This window comes from Pan paniscus, chromosome 10 (genome assembly GCF_029289425.2).
Source record: "Pan paniscus chromosome 10, NHGRI_mPanPan1-v2.0_pri, whole genome shotgun sequence".
Taxonomy (NCBI): domain Eukaryota; kingdom Metazoa; phylum Chordata; class Mammalia; order Primates; family Hominidae; genus Pan; species Pan paniscus.
The window spans coordinates 126,256,849-126,275,288 of NC_073259.2; the positions used below are offsets into that span (position 1 = coordinate 126,256,849).

Below are 18,440 nucleotides of genomic sequence, written 5' to 3' on the forward strand. Positions count from 1 at the left end.
TTAAAGCGACAGGCGTACAATTTTAACCAAATGATACGTTCACAAATTCTTCTTCAACTCAGCATCGGTATGGTCACCAGAGTGAGTAAAGCTGGAATTTAATGTCCTTGACTGATTTAATCAAGCCCATGCTTCTTGATAGGCAAAGATAATTAATCTTGTTCTAACGTCCAGTGAAAAAATAGCATTCCCTGGAAGGATAATAATGGATGTTTCTTAAATGCAACTGAAATGACTTTTAAAGGGGAAAATGCTTTCAAAGGATGATGTTCCTCTCTATAAAGATGAAGTAGTGGTCAGTCATTAAGTGGCTATAACCCTTTAGAAAAAAGGACGCTATAGTAATTTGTACCTCAAAAAAATGTACAACCATGGGGGATTTTAAAATAGTACATGTTCACGGTGGAAAAGGAGAAATTAATTCCTTATTTCCCTAGGGTTTTAGGAAAACCATTTGTGAGAAGTCAGTATTGCATTTTATCCATGACCACTTGAAATTTTTTATAATGGCTTTTTTCTTCATCAGGAAACAAAAATTAAAGAGGTTTAGAAAATACAAAATTTTATTATAGTCTAAAATTTGGGGAGAAATTAAATTTTACATCCAGATTTTTATGTAAAAGCCAAGACCTAAGATTAAATTGGGCTGATTTTCTTTTTCCTTTTATACATTTAAAATGCTTTGATTTATTGGGAAGGTATCTACCATTACACCTATATGGAGAATTGTTTTAAATTGATGTATTATAGCTCAAATAATGAAGGGATCTTTAATAAACTTGCCATTGAGGGCATATATATCAAATTCACGTATATTCTGCAGCTGTGCTGTCCAGCAAGATAGTGACCAGCCACATATGACTATTTTAATTAAAAATTAAATTCAATTAAAATTAATTAAAACAAAATTAAGTGCAAAATTGAGTTCCTGAGTCATAATGGCTATGTTTCAAGCACTTAGTAGCCATAGTTAGTGGTGCCATATTGGTGGCTTATAAAACTTGTAAGTTTTTAAAACTTATAAGAAAATATTTGAAAGGTCAGTTAAAATTATTCTACATGATTTCTCGTGAAATTTGAACTGCTATTTTACAGGGAAGAGCGAGAATGTGTGTAACTGGGATTCATTCACTAGGCTTAAGGTTCTAAAGAGGAAGGCACTGGGACCTGCTACCATTTACATTACTGCATATTTGCTAATAAATTTATGTACAAAATTCAACTTAATATTACAGTGCCAGAAAAGCAAGCAGCTCTTAAATGCCAGTAATCGAAAGAGATATGCTAGGTAGAGGCCTGTGATTTTATAGGAGGCCTTAACAAGTCGTAGTTTTGGTGAATATTAATTGGCTAACTTACCAAGTACATTGATAGAGGGGGAGACCTCAAATACATGGCAACAGTTCAGTTTCACATTGTAATAACTTGATTTATAAGGATAACCAATGACACTAGAATCCACATTCTCCACAGGGCAGACCAAAACAAAATTTATTCATGTACAAATATGTGCAATTTTATTTAGTTTGTTTTATCTCTGATAAAAATTAACTCCTTAGAAACACGGTTTAGGGCTCTGCTTCTCCAATTAAAAGCCACAGTGTATTTTCTAAGTTTACTAAACTTGAGGAAGTTGAAGTACACCGGAAAAATTAAAACTTGAAATGACATTGATTTTAGTTGACACATATGTAATTAAGTAACTCAAGTATATTTTTAAAATAATGCTATTTTTATAGTCCAAAGAATAGGTTCGAAATTTTAACCCACTTTAAATATAATAATGCTAATAGTATAATTCTTTGCTTCCCCCTACATTTTTTTCTTTTATAAAATTATTCTTAGTTTTCCAGATCATTTTCATAACAGAGATCACTATCACTAAAGGTCTTCAAATATGATACAAGAGACCACAAAATGGAACAAAATTTTAGTCTAACAGTGGATATTCATTTCAAGTGCATTGGGAAATGAATTTTAATATTCAGTTCCACTGCATAAAACAGGTTCAAAACTCCAAAGACAGCTTATGAAGCTATTTAAAAATGGGAGAATGTAACTTGAGAAGTAAGCTCAAAGAAATTAAAGTATCAACTTTACTGGAAATATTTTCTGTTGGTTACACTGCCCCTTCAAGTAACAGTGCCTCTGTAAGAGGCCACTATACCTGGCTCCCAGAGTTTCTGAACTGCACACATCTTAAGATTAACAATGGAAAGGGTTAATTTCTATTTTTATGTAGTTATGCACTAGATACAGATTATTTACAAATGATAAGGCTGAAATCTTCAAAGAATGATTTTAGAAGATTAAGAAGAATAAATCTATTCTACTTTGCCAAGGCAATATGGCACGGTTATAATTTATCTTTAAAACATTATCATCCAGGAAAAAACAAAAATAACTCCTTGAAATACCAGTTTTAAGAGTAAACCTACGTTAACCTGTTAAACTTACCACTTTTTTTTTTTTTTTTTTTGAGACAGTCTCGTTCTGTTGCCCAGGCTGGAGTGTAGTGGCACTATCTCGGCTCACTGCTACCTCTCCACCTCCTGGGTTCAAGTAATTTTTGTGCCTCAGCCTCCTGAGTAGCTGGGACTACAGGTGCGTACCACCATACCTGGCTAATTTTTTTGTATTTTAGTAGGGATGGGTTTTCACCATGTTGCCCAGGCTGGTCTCAAACTCCTGAGCTCAGGCAATCTGCCTGCCTTGGCCTCTCAAAGTGCTAGGATTACAGGCACGAGCCACCGCGCCCAGCCTGCGACATTGTTTCATCATAAAAAATAAATTTCTTCAGATTAAAAAGGAAGCTGTCATAATGTTTCTTCAAGATCTTTGGTAAAAAGAATTGAATTTCTATACAAGAGTGAAATATGTGAAGCATGAGGCACACAAACTTTACTATTATACCTTAGACAAGGGGCTTTCCTTTTATTTGGAAGTCTTTCCTTTAAGTGTCTGACCATTACACTTCTGAAATGAAGGTTCGTGGTTAGGCACTTGCCTAGAGTTTCTTTTTCTAAATGTATTTTCTTCCCTAATAGAGCTGGGGTCTCACTATGTTGCCCAGGCTGGTCTTGAACTCCTGGGCTCAAGCGATCCACCCACCCCGGCCTTCCAAAGTGCTGGAATTACAGGCGTGAGCCACCGTGCCTGGCTACTTGCCTACAGTTTCTAAATGAACTTGACTTTAACCCAGGAAGTCACTCCTCTGGACTCAGTTGTGCTTTGGGTTTACTTTTATCACAGTACTCATCACACTTACTTGTCTGCCTCTGCATAAGGCTGTGGGCTTTTTGAAGGCAGAGTAAATGTCGTTTGAAAAATCTCAGTCTCCCTAGCACCTGGCATAGTGCTTGATACTTAGTAGGCATTCAGTAAATGTTTGCTGAATAAACAAACACAAGAATATAGGTCTGAGGAGATTTTGAGAAAATGACATTTTCTTTTGGATTATTTAACAGAATTCAAATTTGTATTTCATAAAAACCTGCCACTCTGTACTCTAAGGAAGTCGTAAAATAGTGACACACACATAAGCACACCTTTACACAGCGGGGTGCGGGGGGATGTATCTAAAAATGGCTCTTATCTGGTGATGAGAAACCTTTCTATAGACTCCCACACTTTCTACGCTGTGGAGAAGGGATCAGCAGACCCACCACTCTCCTTTGTTTTGTTCATTTCAAAATTATTAAATTATTGTCGAAGCAGGGGTAGCTATCAAAAGCTGGGGCTGGAGGAAGGGGAGGAGAAGATGAAAAAGCATATCTTAACTTGGAAGGATAGTTGGAGACAAAAGATGACTAGCAAAAGGCTGAGGAGAAAGACGTTACTACGGAGAAGTGTTGTATGACTGCTCTGTTTAAGAAACATTACCTTCATATGTTAATTTACTTTTACTTTGCCAAATGTGAGTTGAAGAGGCAAAGAACCCACCCCTCTATTCAGCAAAAATAATAGGAAAGGCCACTGAAGCAAGTGAAAATTAAACTAGAACATCCTATTCCCTCAAGGACATTTCTTTTTTTTTTGTTTGTTTTATCCCGCAAAGGTGGTGAAAGCTGTTCTTTTTTTAAAGAGGGGATGGGAAAAGAACTAACATTGACTAACAGGAAGGGTCAAATAAAGCTTTAGGAGTCAGGGTAGAATGGCTTTTTTCCCCCTCCACCAGACGGAGTCTTTGCTCTGTCACCCAGGTTGAAGTGCACTGGCACCATCTTGGCTCACTGCAACCTCTGTCCTCCCCAGGTTTAAGCAATTCTCCTGCCTTAGCCTCCAGAGTAGCTGAGATTACAGGCGCGTGCCACCACGCCCAGCTAATTTTTGTATTTTTAGTAGAGACAGATTTTCACCATATTGGCCAGGCTCGTCTCAAACTCCTGAACTCTTGATCCACCCGCCTTGGCCTCCCAAAGTGCTGAGATTAAAGGTGTGAGCCACCGTGCCTGGCCAGTAGAATGACTTTTTTAAACAATAGTTTCTGGAACACTTATTCTGTTTTATAGAATGAAGTGTTGTCCCATTAAAAAAAAGAAGAAAATGTTCTCTAAATAATCCCTAGAAAGGGACCCTTATGACTGGCGTTCAATAAGCATACCTAAAATAACACTGATTCAAGAACAATGCTTTTAATATATTAAAGTCTTATGATCTATACTAATAGAAGGCAGCAACAGGCAAAGGGAATTAATTTTATACTTTAGTAAAATAAAAATACACCTTTTGATTAACAAATTTAAAAGACAGACTTTGCTGCTTAGGATATTATTAAAATCTATTTGCTATGGCTCTATACACAATGATTTTAAGGAGTAGGATGAAGGCTCAGAAGCAGGCTAGATGACAAGGAAACAATCTGGATTAAAAATTTGTACTGGAGTCACTTGTGAATAATCAAGAATTGAGGTGTGGAATTGTGTCCTTGGCCATCTTCAATTTAGTTCACAGAACATTTGTTGAGCACTTACTATGTAACAGACACTGTGCTATGTGGTAGGTGAAAAAAAAGGTTCCTGAAGAACTACCAGTCTAGAGATGTGGTGATGTTCTTGTTATTGAAAAAAGTAGTGTGGCAACACTAGCCAGGGGGAAAAATAAGTACCTAAAGTTTATTTTGTCAGAATATGCCTTTAGCCTTATCAAATCATTCTTGCTCAAAAAGAAGACTGGATTGGGCCAGGCGCAGTGCCTCATGCCTGTAATCCTAGGACTTTGGGAGGCCAAAGAGGGTGGATCACGAGGTCAGGAGATCGAGACCATCCCGGCTAACACGGTGAAACCCTGTCTCTACTAAAAATACAAAAAATTAGCCAGGCGTGGTGGCAGGCGCCTGTAGTCCCAGCTACTCGGGAGGCTGATGCAGGAGAATGGCGTGAACGCAGGAGGCGGAGCTTGCAGTGAACTGAGATTGCGCCACTGCACTCCAGCCTGGGCGACAGCACGAGACTCCATCTCAAAATAAATAAATAAATAAATAAATAAATAAATAAATAAAAGGAAGTTTGGATTAGGATCCCCTCAGGGCCTGGGAAAGACCAGAGTAGAGGCAAGGACTGAAGAGTAAGTAACCTGGAATTCTGATGTCAAAGGAAAATTTTCAGTGTCCCACTTTGCATTTTGGGGGCTTGATCTGTGGTAGAACTGTCCTGCTAAAATCAGGGCATCTTTATTCTGGAAGCAGAGCAGTTAAGTGCAAGTCATGCTCTCACTAGCTACTCATGGATTTCATTTTATTTATTTTTTTAAGGTCCTTCTTTGAAAAAGCAAATTTATTTCCTATCTAAAATGGTAATCTGTTTCAGATCTGTTTTGACTACCAGTCAAATTAATTTGACTAATTTAAGATATGTCTGCTTGTGAGCCGAGATTGCACCACTGCACTCCAGCCTGGGCAACACAGTGAGACTCTGTCTCCAAAGATTAAAAAAAGAAAAGAAAAGATATATCTGCTTGATTATAACAATCAAGGGACAAAAGATTCCTTCTCCCATATTCATATATTTTGGTATTTATTAAGCACGTTCTTATTGTGTTGGGTACGCATTTAACTTTCATTTAACTATCATTTAACTTTCTCAAACTGTAAAGATAGCTAACATTATTTAATCCTTTTGATCCATTATGTTCAATGAACCAGTAGAGTATGATATTTAATATTTGGTAATTAATTTATTCCCTGCCTTCTTTTTGGTTTTGTTGGTCTATTCATTCATTCCACAGTTATTTACTGAGCATCTATGCTGCACCAGGCACTATTCTAGGTATTGGATTTGTTACTTGTCCAAAGTAAAATAAAACTAACAGAGGCAGATAGAACTATAAATTAGTTTCCTCATTCCTAAGTTTAATATACAAAATTTTCTGTTGAGAGTTAAAAATCCTATTTATGTTCCCAAGTGAAAAAGTGTTAGGAATTTGAGTAAACCATCCAATACAAACTTCATGAATAATTTTTATTTCTATTGTTTTTAAAGATAACATATTTTAAAGCTCAGGTATAAGAACTAAATGGATTTCATGAAAAGATACCATATCTTAAGTTTTCATATATATTCTATTTTTTGAGCTCACTTACATTTTAAAGGTAACTCATCCAAAGTTTTATTTGCAAATGTGTTTTGATTTTCTTCCATCATATTTCCTCTATATATTTCATGATAAAATAGGAATATATAACTTAAATTCTTCCTGACCTATATATTTTTTGTGGATCAAATGCAATTATCTTCTACTTCAGAATATAAATTTTATCTGTTCTACTTAAGTCATCACATCAGGGAGAGAAAAGTATTGAAACACTCATATTATCACAAGGTAGGTCTATGACAGCATGCAAAAATAAAATTAAAAATCCCATTAGTTCTAGACCAGGGTTTTCTTTCTTGTTGATTATGCCAGTAGTGTCTTTCTTCTAATTCTGGTTGCCTATCTGAGAAGTCCTGGAGCAAAAAGATCCAACTGAATTCCTCTCTTTTGCCCCCTCTACTCATAGAGCCCCAGGGGTAATAGAAAGGAAAGTGCCAGACCTGTCAGCACTCATGATCACTCCCTCCAAAAAGATAGCCCAGCAAAACCTTCTTTTTTTTTTTTTTTTGAGACGGAGTCTCACTGTGTTGCCCAAGCTGGAGTGCAGTGGCGCAATCCTGGCTCACTGCAAGCTCCGCCTCCCAGGTTCACGCCATTCTCCTGCCTCAGCCTCCCGAGTAGCTGGGACTACAGGTGCCTACCACCACACCCGGCTAATTTTTTGTATTTTTAGTAGAGACGGGGTTTCACCATGTTAGCCAGGATGGTCTCGATCACCTGACCTCGTGATCCGCCCACCTCGGCCATTGCACCTGGCCTCAAAACCTTCTTTTTTACTCTTCAAATACATGATCACTTGCCCATGTTGAAAGGACACCAGCTGGCAATGCTGATCTCTTGGTAGATTTCTGCATCTGTCTGACATCTTTGCTTTCCTCAAATTGCTTCCATGTCTTCCTGATAATCTGGGTCCTTTGCTGTCTCTCTGGTCCTGAGGCACTGTCCACATAGCACACCAGCCATAGCTTCTATGGCCTTCCCCTTTTCCTTGAACATACAAAGCTCTCTCTGTCTCAGTGCTCTTGTACTTGTTGCTTTCTGACTCATCCCCATCTCTTACCCCAGCTGGCTAGCTTCTATTTGTTTTTGAAATTTCTGCTTAAATGTCACCTCATCAGGTAGGCTTTCCTTACTCCCTGCTAGAGTAAGTCCTCCTTTTACCCGAGGCAAGTTTCTTTCTTTCTTCTTCTTTTTTTTTTTTTTTTTTGAGTCTCACTCTGTTGCCCAGGCTGGAGTGCAATGGCGCGATCTCGGCTCACTACAACCTCTGCCTCCTGGGTTCAAGCAATTCTCCTGCCTCAGCCTCTCGAGTAGCTGGGATTACAGGCATATGTCACCAGGCCCGGCTATTTTTTGTATTTTTAGTAAAGACGGGGTTTCGCCATGTTGGCCAGGCTGGTCTCAAACTCCTGACCTCAAGTGATCCACCCGCCTAGGCCTCCCAAAGGGCTGGGATTACAGATGTGAGCCACCACGCCCAGCCAAGAAACATACTTTTGAAAGAGCATACTTCTAAAAGGGCACAACCAACAGGTACACTCAGGAAGACTTGAAGGTCTACAGTATTAAGATTATTGGTTTAGCGAAGGACTTATCAAATTCTTCAACTTATTTATTGATGATGATGGACATCAGAGTAATGAGAGAGGGAGATGAAGAAATAGGCACAGATGTAGCCTGTGTAGTCCTTTGTTACTTTTTGACTGTAAGAAAACTGTCACATGCCAGGTTTAGTACCACACTGCAGTTGCAAAAAGGTAACTGAAACATCTGGAAGCTAAGTGACTTGAACTGGATTCGCTATGATTGACAAAGCTCACCTCTGTGGAGGGTACCAAGAAACCTACTTTCTTATGCACGATGGAGGAGCTGGAATTGATTGTGCTTTCGTCATCGTGCATCATGACAAGTTCGGAACTGCTCTCGTCCATGACTTCCTGCATGCTGTTCACACTGCTGCTCTGGCTGCCTGTGCTCACGGACATGCTTGGAATGGAATGGTTGCTGCCCAGGCTGTCCATTTCCCTGTTCAGGCTGGTTCCATGTTCACTGTCCTGTAAAAATGGGGCACTGAGGTTAGAAAAAAAGACTGAAGATAAAGAGTCAATCCATTGACAAAAGTGTCAAGCACACTCAATTTTGCAGTGTCAAGTTGCTTTTCTGCCAATCTGCAAAGACAAACTTTTTATGTACTGGCTCCACTACTCCTCCACCATTTTCATACATCTCATATTTGCTTCCTATGCCTTCCCCAGGGGCCATTCTGGACATGGGTCATAAGGCTCCAAATGCTGCCATCCCAGGGCTTTCCCCTGTCATACACACTATCATATTATCGTGTTGCTATTCAGTAAGCAAAATCAAGCCAGGTTTGTAAGGGACCTTCTGGAACATCAAGGAGCTAGAGGAAGACTGCTGGCCACTCAACAGGTGAGCTCTAGGATATCTGCAAATACAGCAGTGGTCACTTGAAAAAGTAGAGTGGAAAGAGTTTTCAGATATTTGACAAGCAATATGCTCCCTCTGCAAGTCATTATTGAATAACTTCATATCTAAGCAGAAATATTAATTCTACTTTCCTGGACAGGTAATTAAAGTCTGCCTCCCTCAAGCGATTCTATCATGCTTATCTCTGTAATCTTATTATATATATCTGTTAAATAATACTGGTATTCATCATTACTGGCCCAAAGACTACTATTTGAAAAGTGGTAAAATAATCAGAACATATAATTTATCCATCACAGTGGGATATCTTTTGATATAAGATTGAATAATAAAATTAAATCCATTTAGCTACAAATAAACCTTGTTCTCAAAAAACCATATGGTACACATATAACTTTAATAAACTGTTACTTAGCCATGGCAATATAAAAAATTACTGGGTAATATAAAATGGAAGATAATACATTATATTTTTAACAGACTTATTTTCCCAATTAAAGGGGATCATTTCTATACATGCAATCAAGAAATTTTATAGTTCAATGCAACTTTCCGAGCTTCATTTTTAAAATTATTGATAAAATACTTTTATGTTTATTTTATTTTCTGTTAAAAAGCTAAAATACTCCTGTTCTTGTTATGTCTACGTTCTGAAATCCTGCCTCTTTAACTATATCCCTTTCTTCTATCTTCGGTGCCTCTGACTCTGCCCTGGCTCCATCTCTACTGCATTTAAAGACGAAGAAGCCTGCCTTATATTTATGGATCTCTCTACATGCTGCCCACTCTTACTTTTCCTTCTTAACCCAATTTCTGAATCTTAACATAATTATTTTTTCCTGTCTCCCTCTTATCAACTCCCATGAATTATACAACTCCAGTAATCTACTATTCACTCTACCTAGTCCTGTAAAACTGCTTTTACTAAGGTCATCAAGGATTCTCTAACTGAAAACTTCTATCTGTATACTGGCAAGAGTATATAATGCCAGGACCTTAAACTCAAAAGGCACGAAACTGAAATCATCCTAAATCTACTTTTTCTCCCTGGTTCTTTTTCTCTGTTCTTGGTATTGACATACTCCTAGCCACCCAGGCTCCAATGCTCAGAGTCACCTTAAACTCCTCCTTATCTGTCACTGTCAATGAGAAGCCATGGATTATGAAATCTACCTCTACCATGTTTCTCTAAAGTGTTCCCTTTTCCCCATTTGCATCGACACTGACCTTATTACCTCTTGCATGGACTATTAGCCAGGATGTTGCCCATTCAAATCCATGTTACACTCTGTTGCTAGGATAATCTTCCTAAAGCACAACACCTTTCTGAGTCTAGAATACCCTATGCCCATTTGTCAGAAACTACCCACATCATGTCCTCCAGGAAACCTTCACTAATCCCACCAGCAGACTTATTTTCTCCCCATGATGGACCCCTGCAATGGGGTTACACCTCTGTAGCACTTTTCATATTTTGCCTTATATAAGTGTTATTTTATGAATGTCTCTTGTACAACCCTTCAAGTCTCTTAAGGCGGACAGCATCAATTAATTTTTATCTTCAAAAGTTTTTCATAGTGCCCAGTCTAGAACTTTTTCACATAGTGGGCATTCTATAAGTGCCTGCTAAAATAAATTGAACCTACTTCCTCATCCTCCTGTGACTCATTCAAGGGTCCATTCCGTGTCTCTTGGAAAAGTATTTTTTTCATTTTTCGGTACTGTAGGTTATCTAGCTCACGAACTGCATCTTTTGTCCTCTGTATGAGGTCAATGAGGACACGTAGTGGCCGGTCTCGTCGAACAAAGTCATGCTGATTGAGGGAGGAGGAAAAAATAAACTGATAATGAAGAAATGTCCTTAGGTGCAAGGTACAGATATAAAAGGAAATAGAGAATCATAAAATAGTTCTATAGATATTACAGAAATAACAAAATATGATTTTCATGTCATGTGTCCTTCCATATTTTGTAAATCTCATAAAGAGATAGCTATGCTTTTTTCTTCTTCCTTAAGCCCCATTTTGCGGATGTGAGAATTCTTTTTAAAAATTGTACATATTTAAAGTATATGGCAACATGTTTTGATACACACATATATAGTGAAATGATTTCTACAGTTAAGCAAATTAACATATCTATTATCTCATATAGTTACTTCTTGGTGGCAAAGTACCGAAAATCTTTAGTCTTAGCAAATTTCCCAGATATAATACAATATTATCAACTATAGTCCTCATGCTGTACACTGGATCTCTACACTTATTTATCCCACATAACTAAAACTTTGTACCATTTGACTTTCATCTTTCCATTCCCCATCCCTTTCAACCACCTTTCATTTTGTGTTTTATTCTTTGTTTACTTTCCACATGTAAGTGACATCGTATGCTATTTTTGTGTGTGTCTGGTTTATCTCACTTAGCATAATGTCTTCTGGGTTCACATGTATTGCTGCAAATGGCACGCCCACTTTCTTAAGACTATATATAAAATAAATATTATAAATAAACAAATATATAATAAATATATATAATAAAATATTCAGTCATATATATTATTGAGTCTTAAATATCTATATCACATATACCATAATTTCTTTTATCCTTTCATCCACTGATGAACACATAGGATGTTTCCTTATTTTGGCTATAGAGAAAAATGCTGTGATGAACATGGGGGCACAGGTATTTTTATGAGGTGCTGACTTCATTTTCTTCAGGTATATAACCAGCAGGGGGATTATTGGAACAAATTAACATTTTGTTTTTTGGGTTTTGGAGGAACCTCCATACTGTTTTCCATAATGGCAACCCCGATCTACATTCCCACCAACAGTATATAAGGATTCCCTTTTCTCTATACCCTTGCCACTTCTTATCGCTTATCTTTTTTGATAATAGCCATTCTAACAGGTGTGAGGTGATACCTCATTGTGGTTTTCATTTCCATTTCCAATAATTAGTGAATGTTGAGTATCTTTTCATATAAGAATTCTTGAGGTTTACTTTATCATATAAGTAATGAAAAAATCACTAGAACTTTAAGAAGTAGGAGGTAGGCTTGTACCTTTTAAATCTGAAACTACATAATAAGCAGAAGCAATGCATAGTATAGTCTATTCTTTTTTTTTTTTTTTTTTTTTTTTGAGATGGAGTCTCGCTCTCTTGCCCAAGCTGGAGTGCAGTGGTGCGATCTTGGCTCACTGCAACCTCCACCTCCTGGGTTCAGGTAATTCTCCTGACTCAGCCTCCCGAGTAGCTGGAATTACAGGCATGCTAATTTTTGTATTTTTAGTAGAGACGAGGTTTCACCATGTTGCCTTGGCTGGTCTTAAACTCCTGAGCTCAAGTGATCCACCCGCCTCAGCCTCCCAAAGTGTTGGGATTACAGGCGTGAGCCACCGCACCGCACCTTGTTCTATTCTTATTATAACTTGCCTCAATCCTCACCCCCATACACACTATCCCTTGAAAAACAGACTTGTGAATATTTTGTTCTCTATTTCTGTGGCCGTATAGTGTATGCTTGAAAATATGCCAGTTGTTCAATTTATCCAGAGGTCAAAATTCTGGCAACTTCATTTCCCCAATTAAAAAAAAGGGTCTCTGAGGAGTGAAAACAACTGCCCTAAAGTCCATAAATTAATCTTGATATAAACATCCCTCACTTTCAATATTATTAATGATTGTTACATAATCTGGTTTCCTAGTTTCTCAGCCCATAGCAGGTTAGACAGAGAATAAGAGTGGAGAAGTAAGCCTGGCGCGGTGGCTCACGCCTATAATCCAACACTGGGAGGCTGAGGCGGGTGGATTACTGGAGATCAGGAGTTCAAGACCAGCCTGGCCAACAGGGTGAAACCCTGTCTCTACCAAAAATACAAAATTAACTGGGCGTGGTGACGTGCATCTGTAATCCCAGCTACTCGGGATGCTGAGGCAGCAGAATTGCTTGAACCTGGGAGGCAGAAGTTATGGTGAGCTGAGATCACACCATTGCACTCCAGCCTGGGCAAAAAGAGTGAAACTCCATCTCAAAAAAAAAAAAAAAAAAAGAGTGAGGAGTAAAGGATTGAGGACTGGGAAAGGTAGGGTTACCACCTGTTGTAAAAACAAGTAGCTTTTGTAAGTTCTCTGACAGCTTGAGAGTAGAGAAAGAGAGAGAAATTTCATGACTAACAGACCTATCAACCAAACAAATAATAATAAAACAGGTTTGTGGGCTATTTTGCAAAGGGGCAAATGCCCCTTATATAGCCCCTTTTATGCCTCAAGAGTTCACGAAACACTGTTTCTGAGCCCTCAAGAAGTGACATTAGGCTGGGCGTGGTGGCTCACATCTGTAATCCCAGCACTTTGGGAGGCCGAGGCAGGCTGATCACTTGAGGTCAGGAGTTTGAGACTAGCCTGGCCAACATGGTGAAACCCCGTCTCTACTAAAAACACAAAAAATTAGCTGGGCATTGTGATGCATGCCTGTAATCCCAGCAACCCAGGAGGCTGAGGCAGGAGAATGGCTTCAATCTGGGAGGCAGAGGTTGCAGTGAGCCGAGATTGCACCACAGCACTCTAGCCTGGGTGACAGAATGGAAAAAAAAAAAAGACATTTTTTTTAAAGGCAAAAGTTCAGTTATGTGGAAATTTTACTTATGTAAAATTGTAATTTGAAGACATTGGGAAAATGAGATATAATGTAGTGGGCCTTAGCTGATTAAATGAATTTAATTTCTTTATAATTTAAACAGATAAAAAATAATAGGGCCCTTGTGAGAAAACAATCTATATGTCTTGTGGTTCTGCATTCTGACTCTCTTAGAGGAATTGTGGTTTTTGCTGTTGCTTTTATAAAATACCTCTTCCTAGGTAGAGTCCTTTTTGAATAAAAAACATCATTCCCAGAAGCAAGTGTAGCCTGCACATTTCAAGGATGAGAAAGAAAGGAAGAAAGTATTATCATTTTCCTCCTCTAGTGCTTACAATTATAAAGAGCTAATCGGTTTTTAGTAACTTAAAGCTATGACTTAACATCATAGAATTTTAGAACGGGAATGCCTCTTAGAAAATTTTCTGTTTCAAGGTTGGGCATGGTGGCTCATTCCTGTAATCCCGGAACTTTGGGAGGCCAAGGCGGGCAGATCACCTGAGACTAAGAGTTCAAGAGCTGCCTGGCCAACATGGCAAACCCCCATCTCTACTAAAAACACCAAAATTAGGGACCGGGCATGGTGGCTCACAACTGTAATCCCAGCACTTGGGGAGGCCGAGGCAGGGGGATCACATGAGGTCAGGAGTATCAAGACCAGCTTGGCCAACATGATGAAACTCCGTCTCTACTAAAAATACAAAAATTAGCAGGGCATGTTGGCACGTGCCTGTAGTCCCAGCTACTCGGGAGGCTGAGGCAGGAGAATTGCTTGAACTTGGGAGAAGGAGGCTGAAGTGAGCCGAGATCATGCCACTGCACTCCAGCCTAGGTGGTAGAGTGAGACTCTGTTTAAAAAAAATAAAAATAATAAATAAGAAGTAAAAATAAAAAATACCAAAATTAGCCAGGCGTGGTAGTGCCCGCCTATAGTCCCAGGTACTCGGGAGGCTGAGGCACGAGAATCAATTGAGTCTGGGAGACAGATCTTGCAATGAGCCGAGATCAGGCCACTGCACTCTAGCCTGGGTGACATAGAAAGACTCTGTCTCAAAAAAAAAAAAAGAAAGAAAATTTTTCTTTTTCAAAGTGAGAAAATTTGGGCCCTGAGAAGTTAGGTGATTTCCACAGCTAATTAGTAGAAGAGCTACGGCTGCAACTCAGGCTTTAAAAATTTTTTTCTGCCAGGGGTGTGGGTGGTGGTGGTTATTTTCTGGTGTCCTACTACCATAATTATCTTTCTAAAATACAGGTATGATCATTCATTGCAACAGATACTACATGTCATTCCCCCATTCCAACTTCTTTTTTTTTGAGACAAAGTCTTACTCTATCACCCAGGCTAGAGTGCAGTGGTGCAATCTCAGCTCGCTGCAAACTCTGCCTCCCAGGTTCAAGTGATTCTTGTGCCTCAGCCTCCCCAGTAGCTGGGATTACAGGCGTGCACCATTACGCCCAACTACTTTTTGTATTTTTAGTAGAGATGCGGTTTCACTATGTTGGCCAGGCTGGTCTCAAACTCCTGACCTTAGGTGATCCACCCACCTCAGCCTCCCAAAGTGCTGGGATTACAGGCATGAGCCACAGCTTTCAGCCCCAATCTCTCTCTCTCTCTCTTTTTTTTTTTTTTTGCCTTATTTGAAGCACTAGGAAGTAAAGGAACTGAACCCAAGCCTTCTTTGTGGTTACAGATCACTAAGTGACTAAGTTCTGGCCAGTGAGAGGTAGGCAGAAGTTCTCAAGGAAGGTTTTATTTTCTAGAATAAAAAGGCAAGACACATGAGGACAAGGTGTTTTACCCTTTGTTCTCTCTCCTTCTTCCTGCCTGGAATGAAAACTTGAGTCATGGCAATGTAGCAGCCATTTTATGACAAAGACAATAAAAGCTACATGCTAAGGATGGTGAAGTAGAAAGAGAGAAAGAGCTTGGGTCGATGAGGACATTGTTGAGCTGCTCAGAGCTTTGGACTGCTTACTCCACTTCCTTTTCCAATGTCCTGGACTTCCTATTACATGAGATAAACTCTTACCTGTTTAAGCCTTTTACAAACAGATACACTCTACATCTTAATATCTCACTGTCTCTTAGATAAAGTGTAGCCTTTTACAGCCAGGTTCCTGCTTGTATTTCTAGGTTTAAATCTAGTCATTGCTACTCCTCCTTCCTACACAATAGTACATTCTAGGTAATTCTAAACCTGTGCATACCTTTCACACCTCTAGGCCTTTGCCTTCACATCTCTATGTTCTCTCCGCCTGCAATCCCATCTCCTCATTGTTTTTTTTATTTTTATTTTTTGGGACAGAGTCTTGCTGTGTCGCCAGGCTGGAGTGCAGTGGCGCCATCTCAGCTCACCGCAACCTCCACCTCCTGGGTTCAAGCAATTCCCCTGTTTCAGCCTCCCAAGTAGCTGGGATTACAGGCATGTACCACCATTTCCAGCTAATTTTTTGTATTTTATTAGAGATGGGGTTTCACCATGTTGGCCAAGATGGTCTCAATCTCCTGACCTCGTGATCTGCCCACCTCAGCCTCCAAAAGTGCTGGGATTACAGGCGTGAGCCACTGCACCCGGCCTCCTCATTGTTTTTAAAAGCCCACTGTTCTCCAAACCCCTACAACTGGAATGCCCTCGGACTCTTTTAAAAGGACAATTTTATTGGTCTCAAAAATATGTTTACTTTCAACACTCAAATAACACAGAAAAATGTATAAAAAAAGAAAATCGGCCAGGCACGGTGGGTCATGCCTGTAATCCCAGCACCTTGGGAGGCCGAGGAGAGTGGATCATCTGAGGTCAGGAGTTCGAGACCAGCCTGACCAACATGGAGAAACCCTGTCTCTACCAAAAATAGAAAATTAGCCGGGCGTGGTGGCACATGCCTGTAATCCCAGCTACTAGGGAGGGCGAGGCAGGAGAATCGCTTGAACCAGGGAGGCAGAGGTTGCCGTGAGCCGAGATCGTGCCATTGCACTCCAGCCTGGGCAACAAAAGCGAAACTCCGTCTCAGAAAAAAAAAAAAAAAAGAAAGAAAATCACCCGAAATTCTACCATCTCGAAATAAATACATAAATATTAAGTTACAGAATATCATTTTAGACATATCCCTTTCTTTCTCTCAGAACAATGAATAACTAGAAATCATTTTACATGGGAATCTTATTATACAAGCTAATTTTATGTATAATCGATTTAATTAAGGTATATTTGAATTTAACAGGATTAGAAGAGACTGAATTAAAACGATTGCATAGGCTGTGTGCGGTGGCTCATGCCTGTAATCCCAGCACTTTGGGAGGCTGAGGCAGGTGGATTACTTGAGGTCAGGAGTTTGAGACCAGCCTGGCCAACAGGGTGAAACCCTGTGTCCACTAAAAATAGAAAAACTAGCCAGACATGGTGGCATGTGCCTGTAATCCCAGCTGCTCAGGAGGCTGGGGCAGGAGAATTGCTAGGGAGAATCTCAGGAGGCGAAGGTTGCAGTGAGACGAGATCGCGCCACTGCACTCCAGGCTGGGCAACGGCGCGAGACTCTGTCACACACACACACACACACACATGCACAAATGAAAAAATAAAACAATTGCTTAACTTTAGTTGTAATTTCTTCACCAAAAGAGTTATCTGTTCCTAAAAGATCCTCTAAAGTTAAAAAAAAACTTATTAAAGGCTTTACGAGATTGAAGTTACTTTAGTTCTTTTGTCCTACATATTTTAAGAAATGTTATTGTCCATCTACTTGGAAAGATAAGGAAATTAGTATGCATACGTTTTTCCTGCCCTTAGATTTTTCTAATTACATTATTTTTACATTGCAAATGTTTCTAACATTTACATCTGTCCTTTAACCATTTCAATAATTTTACCTCAGTTGTTTATTTAAATGGATTAAGTGTGAAAGTGATGTTTTAATGTCAGGGCAAAAATGCAAGGAAAAGATGTATTATTGAAAAATATCTGGGAGTAAGTAGATAGCTTAACTGGGGGAAAAAAGGTAGATTTTTACCTCACTCCTTGTAACAAATTTTTGCATAACTCTCCCCACCTCCTTTCCACAAAACATCAGCATGAAGAATGTCAAGAGAGAAATAGGAAAAAAAATCCAAGATCTACTATAAATTAAAAAGGAAATACAAATGGCTTTTCAACTTATGAGAGAGATGTTCAACATCTCCCATAATGTGAAACAGCAATTAAAACTATAGTGAGAAAAGTTTTCACTGATCTGACAAAGTTCAAAAAGTATCAGTCTTCATACTTTCACGGTGGGACTATAAATTGGTGCAACTGCTTTGAAGGACAAATGGGCAATATCTATCTAAATTTAAAATCCACATTGATGAGCAATCCCACTTCTAGGAATTTCTTTATTTTATTTTTATTTATTTATTTTTTTGAGATGGAGTCTTGCTCTGTTGCCCAGGCTGGAGTGCAGTGGCACGATCTCGGCTCACTGCAAACTTCGCCTTCCGGGTTCAAGTGATTCTCCTGCCTCAGCTTCCCGAGTAGCTGGGATTATCGATGCATGCCACCATGCCCAGCTAATTTTTGTATTTTTAGGAGAGATGGGGTTTCACTATTTTGGCCAGGCTGGTCTTGAACTCCTGACCTTGTGATCTGCCCACCTTGGCCCCACAAAGTGCTGGGATTACAGGCATGAGCCACCGTGCCCGGCCAGAATTTATTCTTTAGATATTCTTATACAGGGACAAAATGCCATATACACAAAGATATTCATTGCAGCACAGTTTGTAA

General features: G+C 39.1%; 1 protein-coding gene across 6 annotated transcripts in view; it reads right to left on the reverse strand.

The window, feature by feature from the left end:
• Positions 1–18,440, reverse strand: part of TAOK3 (TAO kinase 3) — a 223,663-nt gene that overhangs the window by 40,703 nt on the left and 164,520 nt on the right. For 4 of the 6 annotated variants that reach the window (XM_008957798.4, XM_063593708.1, XM_034934616.2 and 1 more), the window contains 2 exons: positions 10,686–10,853; positions 8,412–8,645 (listed from right to left, as the gene is read on the reverse strand). In XM_008957798.4, the coding sequence (XP_008956046.1) occupies positions 8,412–8,645; positions 10,686–10,853 (402 nt within the window). The remainder of the gene's footprint in view (positions 1–8,411; positions 8,646–10,685; positions 10,854–18,440) is intronic. The other 2 variants (XM_003832408.4, XM_057299542.2) reach the window with 1 other exon arrangement.